The 15,360-nt window shown below is 39.6% G+C and overlaps 1 protein-coding gene across 2 annotated transcripts in view; it reads right to left on the bottom strand.

Annotated features, from left to right (window-relative positions):
- Slc39a8 (solute carrier family 39 member 8) overlaps positions 1 to 15,360 on the bottom strand; it is a 74,986-nt gene that overhangs the window by 59,286 nt on the left and 340 nt on the right. For both annotated transcript variants that reach the window (XM_046459091.2, XM_058583826.1), the window contains exon 2: positions 14,651 to 15,108. In XM_046459091.2, coding sequence (XP_046315047.1) covers positions 14,651 to 14,869 — 219 coding nt within the window. In that variant the 5' untranslated portion in view covers positions 14,870 to 15,108. The remainder of the gene's footprint in view (positions 1 to 14,650; positions 15,109 to 15,360) is intronic.

The following is a 15,360-nucleotide window of genomic DNA, read 5'->3' as shown; positions in this document are numbered from 1 at the left end:
TCCTCCAGCCCTGTTCCATGCTACCTTCAGTTTCTCAAGCCCTCTTCACCTCTAAATGCCTGGTGTGGTGTCAGACAGATCTGGATTTCTGCCTCTCAACTCTGACCTGACCCTACTTCTCATCACCTGTAAGATGGCCCCACAGGCTTTCTCCCATCTGCTAGCAAGACCAAAAGGCCTTTTTGCCTTGCTGGTAACCAAGGGCTTCACTCAGTCCCTCTGGGGATAAAGGGTACAAGGCATGCTTCTTATGCAAGTCAGAGCATGAAGAGACCATGAGGAATGAGCACATCCTTCAAAACCATATTATCTCTGTATGCAAGGACTGGCCTTGTCCATCACATAACCAATCACACAAAGAGACCTTTAGCACACTGATTCTCAAAGCATGATCCAAGGCCCCTGAGGGTTGCCGAGATTCTATCAGAACATACGCAAGTCAAAATTATTTTCATAATAATACTAAGTCTACATTTCTCTTTTTCACTCTCACTCTGTTATGAGCAAACAATGCAGTTTCCAGAGGCTACAGATGTCATAACAGATCAAATGCAAAATCTCATATGGGAATCCAACCCTCTGCTATTAAGCTAGGTATTAGACATTTGCAAAGCATAAAACAATGCCATTCTCTATTTTTATGGTTATATAAAATACAGTTATTTTTTTCTTTTAACATAGAATGAATTCATCATTGTAATTTTTAATAAATTCAATAAATATTTCCAAGTTTTCTCAACACTAATTTCTATAATGGTAAATATTAATAGATATGAATCACACATACTAAGGCTTTTTGATGTTCTCCATAATTTAAGAGTACAAGGAGATCCTTGGGACAAAAAGTTTGAGAACCTAGAACATAAGAAGGATGCACAGGAAGCTCCAGTGTCAATAAATAAATAAATAAATAAAAACACAGACAATGCCTTATATGCCATGTAGCGGAGGAGTTAGGAGCTTTTAATATAACCCTATCTAATATACTTCTTATCCTATTTATCCCACTCCATAAGATTGTGTCCACTGAAGCATCACTCTCAGTTTGCTCCTCTTCTACTCATCTTAAGGCCTAACACTTAAGGAACTCAATTATCTGTCTTTAATGTTCCTCTCCCTCCTTTACCATCCTCTACAAACATACGTGAATGTGAACTCTCTATTCTAACCAAACAGTTCTAATAAGCCATGTATTCTACCTCTATTGTGACATTGATCTTCATGGCCTAGAAGACTGATGCCCCTCCTCTCAAACTATCCAACTACATTCTGTCCTGTGAAGCCCCTTTTGGAATCCACCTCCTCTGCTATGCTCAACCCTTCTTCTCCAGACTCCTACATCCATAGTGTTTATTTGTTTAGATTTACTGGTACTTCCTTATATGATTATCTGTTCACAGAAATGGGTATCTCACCAGACACCGTGACACACACCTATAATCCAAGCAATTCAAGAGGCTGAGGCAGGAGGATCATTAGCTCAGCAACTTAATGAGACCCTGTCTCAAAATTAAAAATAATAATAAGAAGATCTGGGTAAATAGCTCAGTGGTAAAGTACCCTTGGGTTCATATCCACCATATCCTCATCTCCAAAAAGGGGCATCTCTTCAGTAAGATCATAAACATCTAGAGAGGATACTTCTTCCTTATTCTGTCTTCCTCAAATCCTAACAAGACTTTGGACAAAAAAGACACACCATGTATTAAAAACTCACTAATTTGATAGGTTAAGCAAAGAGGATGCATAAAAGGAGATTTAAAACTAGCTCAGGAGGCTGAGGCAACAGGATCACAAGTTCAAAGCCAGCCTCAGGAATGGCAAGGCACTAAGCAACTCAGTGAGATCCTAAATAAAAATACAAAATACAAAAAATACCTTGTCTCTAAATAAAAATACAAAAAAAAAAAAGGGCTGGGGATGTGCCCCAGTGGTTAAGTTCCCCGGGGCTCAATCCCTGTACCAAAAGAAAAAAAACTAGCACTCAATGTCTAAATATAGTTCTGGGAAATAAAGTCAATAACCTGAGAGTCATTTACCACGACCTCTGAAGAGCCAAATTTTACAGTCACAAGGTTTTCTGCTCATTCTATGAATCTCTCCCAGAATCAGTTCAGTGTGGCCCTGATACTACAAATAAGCAAATACTGACATCAGTGCTTTCAAGTTGACCTAGATATATAGCAATGGAGAACAACCAAGTCCAAATGAGGAGAACAGAATTCTGAAAAATTCAGAAATCAAGAGTCAAACAAAATTTATTATCTTTATTATTTCCTTTTACTCAGACAACACATGGGTAAAATTTCAACTATTTCTTTTATACTACTTTTAAAATTTATTTATCTGCATCAAAGGAATTACGTTTTTACCTTGACTTAAATAAGTTTTTAATTTGATTAAACTAATTTAGAAAGTTACAAAATATTGTTTAAAAGATTGAAATTATTTATCAAGCAAATAAGTATTCAATTACTCAACAAATATTTCCTGAATTCCAATTATCTGCTAGACACTATGCAGTTAGGTGAAAACAGAAGGTGACAGAGACAAACACAGTCTCTCATTTCACAAATCTTACAGACTTTTAAAGGGTTCATATAAAAACATAAATAATTATACCATGGCCTGCTACAAGTTAGGGTAGGATCCATGAATGGATCAGGTAATAGGATTGTCAAAGACTTTCTAGAGAAAACAACATCTAAACTGAGACATGAAGATGAAGTAGAAATAAGGTTGAAGATATATGGGAATGGGGGCAGATGCCACAGGGTCCTAAAGGACAGTAGAATTCATTTTAACTGTACTGGGAAGTCTTGTGAAAATCGAGGCCTGCTCGGATTTGCATATTAATGATATAAGTTGGACAGAAATGTGGAGGATAGAGACAGGAGCAAGACTGGATGTAGAGGGCAGCAGCAGCCATGTGGGGGACTTCTGAGCACTCACAGCATGCCAGGCACTGGGGAGAATGGCTAGATACAGAATACGATTTCATCTCCACTACAATCCTACTAGGTAGTTACATTTTGTTCATTACATGAAAGAGAACACTTAAGTTTAGGAATTAAATAGAAGATATTTAGAAACTAATGTAATAAGGCTTATGTGCATTTGACAAAGAAAGAAGAAGCAGAAGAAGATGGAGGAGGAAGAGGAGAAAAGAAGGGAGGGAGGGAGGGAGGGAGGGAGGACAACATCTATTTTCTCAGCCTAATCCATGGAGTAGATGGTGATATGTATCTCTGAGATGGGCAAAACAGCATTACTAGGTTTTCGTGGAGAAAGAGATGGAGTTGCTGAGTTCTATCTGAGACAAGTTTAGACCTGATGATATGGGGAAGTTGGTAGAGTTAGAATCCATCCACCCTGGATGTCCAAGGTTCAAATCAAAAGAGAAATCTGAGCAAGCACCTCACATAGAAGGCAGCCATACAGAAAAGCATAACCTTAAGAATGACTGAGGGGGGGCTGGGGCTGTATAGCTCAGTGGTAAATCACTTGCCTCACATGTGTGAGGCACTGGGTTCGAACCTCATCACCACATAAAAATAAATAAAGATACTGTGTGTTCATCTATAACTAAAAAAATATTTAAAAAAAAAATAAAGAGTGACTGAGGTTGGGCTGAGGTCGTGGCTCAGTGGTAGAGCACTTGCACATGTGAGGCACTGGGTTTGATTCTCAGCACCACAAAAAAATAAAGGTATTGTGTCCATCTACAACCAAAAAAAAAAAAAGTGACTTGAGATTGTATGTAAAGTCAAAAGAAGACGGGCTTGTGATGGAACCCTGAGGAACACTAATAATTAAAGAATGAGCAAAGGAAATCAAAATTGAAAACCAGCAGCCAGAGAGGCAAGCAAAACAGCAAAGTTGCAGGCAAGTAAAGGATGTTTCATACTTGGATATAATCGGCACCATCAAAATTTACAGAGGTCAGACAAGGCGTGAGAAGCATTCATTATGTTTAACAATAAAAGGAATAAAAGGTTCTGTGTGACCTTGTGTAGAATAATTTCAAGGAAGTGGTGGGAGAAGCCCAATCACAATGACATGGGGAGTGACTGGGGGATAAGGAAATAGATATTCATACTTCCCCATCCAGTTACATGCAGAAAGTGAGGCACAAAAACCAGGGAATATTCAGGGGGATCATAGTACAGTGGCCTCACTAATACAGCATCTGCTTAAGCACAAGGGGAAAGAACTGAGGATTCAAAGTTGGAATGTCTCATGTCCCAAACAAATTTGTGTACTTGTTCTGAACTTTATTTAAACAATTTACTTGTACCTCAGATTCCGGAGAAATTGATATGTAGTAGGTCTCTTAAAACCATTTGGCAAAGCAAATGTCCATAGCAGGAAATAACTTTGAAAGGTTAGAAAAACAGCTTGTAAAGGAATTAATATTGGATTTTAGAGTTAGCTGTTCATAATTATTGCAATTTGGTTAAACTAATTTAGAAAGTTGTGTTGTTACAAAGTAACAAGAGGGCAAAGAAAATAAATATTTTTTTCTTTTTTATATTCAAAAAGACAGTAACATCAGCAAAGAACACCCCCCTGCCTCAAATGAGTGCACAGTTCACAGTAGTTTCAAGAAACTGACATCAGTTTCACCTTGACCTCCAAGCACTTTCAAGGTGAGCTAACCTCTCCATGGGATGGTATTCTTCCCACGAGAAGCAACCATGGAAAGGACACAGGGTCTGAAGTCAGTCACCCTAGAGTGGAATCCTCACTCTGCACCTGTGATCTATCTCATTTAGAGTCATCTAACTTCTCTGAGGCTGGGTTTCCTCCTGGTTAAAAAAAAAAAAAAAAAAGTATTTTCCCCCAGGGATTAGAAATATTGGGATGTAAATAAGAAAGCACTAAGCACAATACCTGACACACAAGAACCTCTCCATAAATGTTAGCTATTATTCCTATTAGGAAAAGAGCAGCTTCCTCTGCTACCTGCGAAGGTACTACCCATGACATTTACATAAATGGCAATCATAACATTAGGAACAGAGCCAGTGGTTAACTTTTCATATTAATATGTGTAGGTGAAGTAGCCAAAGAACATACCAAAGTTCTGAGACACTACTCCTAAAGAAACTGCAGTGCATCATGATTTCATATACAAACTCAACTACTGGATACCATCAATAGCATGCAATCCTCAACAAAATGGTCTGTGTGCTTTATAGCTCACACCCAACTCAGAATCAACCTACTGATTTTGCCAGCCCCCTCCATTTGAACTTCGAGCTTATTTTCTCTTTCCCTGCCCTTGAAGAGCCACATCTCTCCTGTTCCACCTCGAGTTCTCCAATTAACAAGGTTCAGCTGAATAGGAAGGGGCCTGGATTCTTTGGCTTGCAAAATCCATATAGAGGTTTATATAGATTTAGAAGTATATCTAAATTTAAAATCACAATTCTATCCTTCTAGAAATATAATATGGATCTTAACCACTCATATTTTAGTAGTAATGTAAGTTTTGGAAAGAAATAACATATAGCCTCAGAAGTTGTAGAAGAAAGGAATCATTTCAATGTGTATTCAAATACTAAAACTATTTCATTTGTTTCCACACCTAGCATAACATTCTCAGCAATGCATTACAAGTGTTTGATGAAAGAGAAGTAGAGACAGTTAAAACCTTTTTTAAGGTGAGAGTCATCATGGAAATGAAGCCACCAGACTGACTGACTTGTCACTGAATTTTTCCTGTTATTAATCCCTGCGGTTTTTTATAGCAATACTTTCTTCTATAAACTGTCTGCCTCTAAGGTGCTCAGGTCCCTAATCAAGGACAATTTTGCTAGAGACAACACACCAAGTAACGTAGCATTATGATGAGAGTAACCATGTATTAAGCACATAATTTCAACCAGATATGATGCTAAGTATTTTATAAGCTTTGTCTTTTTTCTTATTTATTATATGCATACAAGTAGTGGGGGGTGGATCTTACACTTTTATTGTTAGTTCATGTAACACACTAAATATAGAAAAGCCATGGATGTTCTTATTGTTCTTATTTTTTCCTTCAAACAATCATTCTGTGAGTAAGGACCATTCATTTCAATCTCCAGATGTGAAAACTACGAATTAAAGAGGTTAATTTGCTTGCCTGTGACTCAAAATAAGCTAATAGGTGACAATTAAAATTTCAAACCATGTCTGTTGGACTCTAGAGGCCAAACTGTTAACCATTATCCTGTACTCTCAATATAGTCAAAGAGCTAAGAAACTCATTAAATAAAGCAATGACAAATCTAGATTATTTTGAACTAGATTCACAGAAGTTTTAAAGCCTTAAAGCCTGTATCAATGCTTGCTTAAATTTTCCCTCTAACTATTCAGTATATTTTTAAAGAATTACAAAGCCAAGGTGTTAAATATTTGAAAGGCACAATACCACTTTTCAGGTAAATACCTTTGATCTAGATTCAGATATTTTTGTTTTTGTTCTCCTTAAACTTCAGGCCAAGAAAAACAAAAGAGGAGCTTTGGAAGGAGACAGAAACTGCATTAAACAAGGCTCCATTCTGAAGGTTTTCTATGTTCTCAAATCCCATCATCACAAAGGTAATTCAATGATAGCTTCACTTCTTTATAAAATAAATCTCAAGACCCAGCAAACCTATTCCATTACTGAAACAGACAAGGGGAAATCTTTGAGAATAAACTTATTCATTTCAATTACAAACAGCAATCTGTTAACTGGAGTTGAACCTGGGGAAACCCTCTGAAAACTATATAGTTTCTAAGATTGTCCAGAGTTTAGTAACATTGATTTAAATGCTGCATTGGAAATGATCCCAATGTTAGCTGACCGTACTTGGTAAGTGTACATCCTTTGAGGAAAACACCACCTTTATACACATAACTCACAGAATCTTTATCAACCACCCAGCTGCCAGCTGCCTTCACTTGAGACTTTCCCCACCCTCCTCCAAAAATGTTGATCCTTCTCAACCTCAGGCCTTTTTTTCTTTTCTTTCCTTTTTTTAAATTTCTTTGGTGGTGGTGGTACTGGAGATTGAACCCAGGCCAAGCTCTGATGCCACTGAGCTAATTCCCAGCCCTTTTTATTTTATTTTGAGCCAGGGTCTCATTAAGTCACCCATGATGTCCTTAAACTTAAAATCCTCTGGCCTCAGCTTCCCAAAGAGCTGGGATTACAAGCAAGAACCACTACACCCCACAGATTTTCCATTCATATTTATACTCTCATTTCTGTCCCCAACTCTTACTCCCCCAAAAGAAACTGATAACACAGAGGATTTCAAAATGTATTAAATTTAAAGAAGATATGAGTTTTTATGATGAGGAAACTAAGTGCCTGCTCCTCAATATCTCCCAAGATGAATATAACTAGAAAACAGAAATACAGCATGAGCCATGGAAAGCCCAACATCTACAAGCCTCCTACCTATCAATTCTACTTCCAACATCCCCAGGGAGAAATAAAGATCTATCCCAGTTAAGGAGTTACCAGGCTGGAGATGTAACTCAGTGGTACAACACTTGTCTACCATGTGCAAAGTCCAGGGCTTGAATCCCCAGCACTGCCAATAAATAAGGAAAGGAATTTACCTCTCCTGGTAGTGAGAGAGTTCAAACTCCCACCTGCAGCAAAACTTCACTTAAGATGGAGCCACTGATGCTACCAAAGAACATGCTCATCAGCTCCCATTCCTTGCTTCATCTCATTGCCCAGCACCTATGAACAACCATTTTCTCCAGTGCCATTACCACGGACCAGAGAGAGGAAGATTTCCACTGTCTGCTACCAGAAGTGCTCACTGACAGAACCCTTTCCAAGTCATATAGAAGAACGATTGTTGCTCAAAATACTGTCTGAAGAAAAATTCCACACATGAGAAAGCATAAGAGAAAATTTCATGCTCTACAAAAGAAAATGAATGTAAACTCACAAGGAAATCCAATTTGTAATTAATGGTACAGACACACTTGGTAGAAGCAGAAGTTCAATTAATACATACATTTTTTTAAATGAAACCAGATAAGTAAAATTGATCGAGTTGTAACTCCTTATAGGGTATTTCCAATTTATTTGGAGCCAGGGTCACAAGAGTCCTTCAGGTCCATGCCACAGGTGTCCATTTGACAATCATGCATGGCCTTGTGACATGCCTCATGTTTGCTACGGTGATTACTTAGATACTGCAGTTTTACCTTGTGCATTTACTTTTCACAAGTTTCCATCTTATTCCCTGGTTGTATGACAGGGCCTTGAAGACAAGAACTAGTTTCACCCTTGTGGACCTTTTGATTCAATGTGACCAAGCAATGGAGCCAGACAAGAAACTGATGCTAAGCAACTTCTGTCCATGGTTCAGAATCTGAGGTGATGATTGCTTGGGCTAGAGGAAGGATGCTTTTCTAGACTATGGACCCCAAAATACACCACAGCCTAAGCTTAAGATTGCCTGAGGTTCCACCTCTTACTTTGTGACACTGAGTCACTGACACAGAAAATGTGTCCCCGTGCCACATTTTCCCTTTGTGCAAAGTGAAGATAATCATAGTACCTTTATCATAGGATTGTTGTGAGTATAAAATGTGATAATACAAATAAGTGAGTTAAAAGAGTTATGTCACCTAGTAAAAGGTTGATAAATCCCAGCTATAATTATTTATGTTATGTACAAAACGGTCCATGTGATCCCCAGGAGAGGGAATAAAGATGAAAGTTTAGGTGTTAGATGTGGAAAGAATGAAAAGCATTTTCCTATTCAGATCCCAATCACACCTGGAATCCAGGTAAGCTAAGCTCTTGAAGCCATAGTCAAATGACTTTTGAGTGTTTCTCAAAAGTTTTCCCAAAAGCCTTGAAACACAACACACTGGGCACAACTTATGTAATAGTGATATAATGGGGCAGAATAGGGCCATTGTCTTTGAGGACACTTGACAAGAGACCAACACAACTTCGCCCTTCTGTGTCACCCTTCTGGTTTCTCACTGAACGAGCAGGTCGGAAGGCATTCCTAGCAGGTTTACTCCTGCTATGTCTCGGCACATAAAAGACAAAAAAGAAAAGACAGATGATGTTCTTTATCTCTTCCATCCATAGTCAGTGCTGCCTGGAACCTTCCTCCCTCATATGTATATCCTTGCCCCCACCCCTGGAAAAAATGTAATAGACAACAATAAGCAATGCATAGAATATGTATGTAGTGACCACACACACACACGTGCACACGCGTACCTTCTGTATGCTGCATACCACTATCCTCACCAGCCATTGATCTGAACCAGGACTCATCACTGTCTCTCCCCTTCTGGCATTATAATACAGAGGGATAATGAAGGAATAGATCTAATAGTAAATGACCATTATAGACCAAAAACTTGAAGGTATATCTCTGTGTTAAAATGTTTGCTGGGCATGAACAAAGGCCTGGATTCAATCCCCAGCACCACAAAAATAAAAATAAAATGAAAAATTGTAGTTGACAGTGTTTATCCTTGGGGCCTTTTGAATATGCTTCATCCATGCCTACCACCTGTCAACTACCTTCTGATGTTTCCAACTGCAATGGTCATTATGCCCCATGCAACCCACCGTTCCTGCCTCCCTAGCTCCCATCTTGATGCACTACCTACATTCCACACTCTAAAGTTAGATTAATTTTTTGAAGACACAAGTCTGATCCAACCAGACATATCATTTTATGGTACATTATAGTTACGTGTGCATGTCTTATCTCCTCCAATTATCCGTAAAGTCATGTGTAAACCCAAATTATTTTACTCATCTTAAACTATCTTCACTCACTTATTCAAAAAATTTCTAATGAATACATCTAATGAACCAGGCACTACACCAACCCCTGGAGAGATGAGTCAGGATACACCTTTCAATTTGTTTATAATCTAGTGGGAGAGGAGAGAGGGGCATAGAGGGAGTACAGCCATGTAAAAAAAAACAAACAAAAAAGTAACCTAAAATCTGTCCATGTTATAATATAATTGCAATATTTATTATTAATATTATTATTATATTATAATAAATATTATTATGATTTCACAGGCATCGATTAATACAAGATCACATAAAAGAGATTGCTACTAAATGCTTTAGGCAGATCAAGAAATGTCTCAGAAGAATTAATACCAGAGCATAAGCAGATATAAGTGGAACACTGAGCACTATAAACAGCCTATTATGGGCTGGGATTGAGGCTCAGCGGTTGAGTGCTCGACTAGCATGGGCGGGACCCAGGTTCAATTCTCAGCACCACATAAAAAAAATAAAGTCATTGTGTTGTGTCCATCTACAAAAAAGATTCTCTCTCTTTCCTCTCTCTCTTTAAAAAACAAAAACAAACAAACAAAAAAACAAAAAAACCCAGCCTGTTAAACACTGCAGCAGTGGGGGGCTGGAGATATAGCTCAGTTGGTAGAGTGCTTGCCTTGCATGCACAAGGCCCTGGGTTCGATCCCCATCATCCACACACCTGAAATCCCAGGGACTCGGAAGGCTAAAGAAGGAGGATCTCGAGTTCAAAACCAGCTTTAGCAAAAGTGAGGTGCTAAGCAACTCACTGAGACCCTGTCTCTAATAAAAAATACAAAATAGGACTAGGAATGTGACTCAGTGGTCCAGTGCCCCTGAGTTCAATCCCCAGTACCCACCCCCCAAAAAAAGGTTACTGCTGTGGCCTGGTGCGGTGGCACATGCCTGTAATCCCAGCAATTTGGGAGGCTGAGGCAGGAGGACCACAAGTTCAGGGACAGCCACAGCAATTTATCGAGGCCCTAAGCAACTTAGCAAGACCCTGTCTCAAGATTAAAAATAAAAGTGGCTAGAGATATAACTCAATGGTAAAACTCCCCTGAGTTTAATCCCCAGTTGTGGCTCAGTGGTAGAGTGCTTGCCTGGCACGTGTGAGGCACTGGGTTCGATCTTCAGCACCACGGAATACTTTTATACTTTTATAAATAAGCACTTTTATAAATAAATACATAAAAGTATTGTGTCCATCTACAACTAAAAAAAAAAAAACTTTAAAAAAAAAGGGGGGACTTTATTGAAATGTCTGAAGTTTAGGGGATGGGGTGGAGTTCAGCGGTAGAACACTGACCTAACAAGTACGAAGCCCTGGGGCCCTGAGGCCGTGAGTTCCATCCCCAGCACTGCAAAAAATAAAACAGTGTTTGAAGTTTATCTTGAAAGGACTGAATTGTTTTAATAGGATGAGCGATAAGATCAGATCTGTACTTCAACCATTCTAAATTAGAGTGCAGGACTCAGTCAAACTGTTTATTGAATAGTTAATTGATACTAGCATGATAAAAATATTTCATGAACTGGGAAACAGAAAAATCTGTGCATCAGTGTTGTTTGTGACGCTCAAAAAAATTTTTAAGGCAATGTTTAACTGAACTTTGTTAAGCATAGATTTTGATTAAGTGATTCAAGGAAAAAAAGAATGTTCTAGTTGGAGGCAGGAAGGGTCTAAGGAAGAAAAAGAGCTAAGAAGAGATTGAGCAAAAGCTTACCAAATTGTTGAATTGAGTGGGTGCCGGGCCTGGAGAGGTAGGTTGACCCCAAAGGAGGAGGGCCTTCAATGCCAGCATCAAGAATTTTCCCAATGAAAAGACAGATATGAGGGTTTTTGAAAGAAAGAATACTATACTCCTTCAGGAAGAGTTGATATAAATTCAAAGACATTAAAAATACAGTTCAGGCAATGGGGTAATAGTAAAAATGTGAAAGAAAGAAAATTCATATATTTTGCAGGGGACAGTCAAGTGTCAGGTACAAGAAAGTATGACACAAAGGTTGCCTCACACAGCAACCTGCCACCTCCTCTACCCTCCAGGGCACCAGATTATTTGAATGGAGTCATTCCTAGCAGTTTAAAGTGATAATTGGGAAATGCAGATCTTCCCTTTCATCCAGCTGTTTAGCCAGTGTCACACTAAAGAACTTGGAGATAAGGTGTTGAAGAAGAGGAAATGAAGAAAAAGAATGATAAAAGAACCTAAAGCTCCCAGGGCGGTTCAATCCCTAGTTAAAAAAAAAAAAAAAAGACTCTGAACTAATAAAAGGTAGCAAATAGGCAATTCTAAAATCCCCAATATTCCAGACACTCCCCTACATGGACCAGACCTATGCTTGTGGTCATGGGGGCCACAGAGACCCACTTGCCTAAAAAGAGTTCACTCCCTCTTCTCTGTTGTTTGGGCTGCTTCTTGTACCTAACTCTTTGTGCACTTAGTAACTATAAAAAGCAGAATAATGAACTCAATTGTTTTACTATCTCCAGTTTGAACTGAGGTCACTTTGGTTTCCCAAAGCGACAATGTAATAGTAGTTAGAGACACCAGGGGAAAAAATCAGAAAAATTTCTAAAACCATTTAATAAATCTCCAGAATTCAGTAGTCTATAACTTGAGAGAAGCTAACCTAATACCACAGCCCACATCCAAAAGAACACTATCTTTTGAAGATAGATCTTGTAGAAGATGCAATAAATTTCTGGCCCATGGAAACAAATTCTATTTTCTCAGGATTTTTTAAAGTCAGAAAATTTTATTTTTTCACAATACAGTACAGTGTTCCCTGTGGCAGGTGAGGAAACTAAACTGCATTCTTTGAAATACAAAAATGTTAAAAGGCCTTAAAATGTTATTCTAAATTAGATGATTTCATTCTGAAGTCATAAGAATATGCCTTGGCTAGACTCCATTAGTTACCAGCAAATTAATGGATTCTTCTGAATTAACATCACTTGTCTTCTTTTAACCAATGAATTGTTGTTTTCATTAGGACTTCTTAGAACTTCAAATAGATGTTCCTTAGGCAGACCTGATTAAGTGGTGAATTTTCCTTGGCTTCCCTTTGTATACAAGTTAATTATGGGCTTTTTCCTATCTCTTTGGGATGCCCACAGAGGTCATAATGAGTTAAATATGCAAACTTGAGAATGAGAAACACAGTGTTAACATACATATAATTTCTCTACTTAAACATCCTATCTGCTAATAAAGCAAGAATCATATCACTAGTAAATTAAGTAATTGAGACATATTTTCCAGTATCTTAGCAAGAGTGATTAGGGGTCTTTGTCCCCCTTAAAATTCACCTTCAGACACTGCGAGATAAGGATATCACTTAAGTCAAAACAGTGTGTGGGCCACAGATATGCAAATTCAAGTCAAGTCTCTAAGCTTCTTTCCAAGCATAGGACCACACCTACTTGGAAATGCTGGTGTCCAGTTCTCCTTCTTGAAGAGGAGCTCAGAAAATACTTCAGAAGTTATTTTCTTTATTTTTCTAAAATATCACATAGTATGTGAGCATTTCAGTCTTTCTAACATATCATTTCTCAAATATTAAGCCAAATATAATAACATGCAAGAACTGGAATAATAGGAAACTAAAAATATCCATAAGGGATCACAAAATCCTTCTGGATCAAGGACAGACTGCCTCTGAAACCCCATGGCATCAAAAAATTCTATCTCTTGAGAAATTTCTATTGCCATAAATTTTAATTGGGGTATGAAATAACTAACAAAAAAAGAATACCAACCTGTGTATTTATCTGATTAAAGTTTCTCTAACTGTAATGTAAGGTCTGACTCATTGGGAAATGTTGTATTTCCAAGATTAGAGTATAGTATACAGAATTGCCCAAACATCTTGAAACACAAAAACTTTTGTAACAAACTATCATTGCCTAAAAGTGACCAAATATGTATATATGGGAAATACTATATTCGGTTATTTAAAAAAAAAAAACAAAGCATTGATTTAACTGAATCTGTCCCCCCACCCTACCCCAAGGTCTCCCACATGCTAGGCAAGGGCTCTATCCCTCAACTACATCCCCAGCCCCACAACAGGTATGATTTTACTTGCTTCTAGGTCGTTGGAGGCTGCCCTTAAACTCAAGATTTTGTCGTTAACTAGATAATACTGTGTTTATGAACTGAGAAATGTTACGTTTTTATTTTGAATGAATTTTGGAATCACTTAGCCTGACATGAAAAGAAACAACCCCCTTCAAATCCAGTCTGACACAAACTGAACCACCAGCTGTGATCCTGGTCTCTTGGCATCCTCAGCTTCCCCATCTGTCCAACAGGTTCTTCAGCTCTAAATGCAATGCGCTCAGGAGTCAGAACTACGTTGTACATCATTTTTAAATGGAAGTGCCCACACGACAACTGTTAATGAGGGTGGCATGTGACATTCTTTCTGCTGACTTTGTGGAAAATTAAGTAAGCCGTTGTCTTTCTGGGAAGATTTAAATACAATATTCCTATCTTAAAAAAAAAAAAAAAAGAGGAAGAAGCATTTCTGAAGGTGTCTTCCCGTCCTCAACTACTTCATAAACTTTTCTACAACATCTTAAAAGCACAAGCCTCTGATCTCTCAGCTTATCGGACAGAACTGCAACTTCTGGCTGAACTGTACTAGTCCTGTAAACCTGATTAACTAGCCAGATCTAGTGGAAATCACGCGCCACCGATCAGTTACGGTCCTATACCTGAAAAACCTAAGTTCTCTCTCCTGCACTTTCCCCACATGAAAACGGTTCCTATACAAATGGAAATCTACGGACACCCACGGGGCTTTAGGGCCGCGCTGGGCCCGCGGTCCTACCTGGTTGAAGTGCAGCTGGCTCAACTCCAGGACGCCCTTGACTGGGGCAGCTCCCAGCTGTTCCAGCAACAGCTCGAGCTTCGCCGCCGACAAACTCCGATTGGCGCCGAACAAGCTCAGCACATCCTCGCTGAAGGCGAGCCCGGGCCCTTCCGCTGCCCCTCCGAAGCTGGTGGCCGCCAGCAGCAGAAGCCCGGCCACTGCCCTGCCTGGAGCCATCCTGGCCCAAGCTGCCCTTCGAGACGCGCGGGTGCACTGGTGTCGCCAAGAGTAGCCAAGAGTGAGCCGATCAGGCGTCTCCGCCCGTCCGGGTTAGCGTGGCGCGCAGCGCTCCTGCTCCGCCGCCGCCGCCGCCTTTGAGAGAGTAGCAGCCCACGACCTTCGGGACATTGAAGTGGCAGCTCTGCCCGGGGGGGAAGCGATAGACCGAGTGGGGGCCCCCGGGCCTCCTGGAGAGCCTGAGATAAAAGGGACAAAGGAGGACAGAGATAAAGGCCACCGAGCCACCGGCCGGCCGTCCCCAGGAGCTCTGGGTGGCCAGAGCCTCGAACGGCCCGGCTGGGCTTGAGGCCAACTGCCCGGGAGCCGGGTTTGCAGAGGCCCCAGGATTTGCGCACAGTTTGGTGACACATGCTCCTCCCGGATATAAAGCCCCAAACCGCGCCACTCCTAGGAAGAAGTCAAACCACACTGACTGTACAACCCCATCT

The sequence above is a fragment of the Marmota monax genome, unplaced genomic scaffold, assembly GCF_021218885.2.
Source record: "Marmota monax isolate L192 unplaced genomic scaffold, Marmota_monax_Labrador192_F-V1.1 WCK01_AAM20220418_F8-fsc00002, whole genome shotgun sequence".
Taxonomy (NCBI): Eukaryota; Metazoa; Chordata; class Mammalia; order Rodentia; family Sciuridae; genus Marmota; species Marmota monax.
The sequence above is the reverse complement of the archived record's forward strand: the minus strand, read 5'-3'. Positions and strand labels throughout refer to the sequence as shown.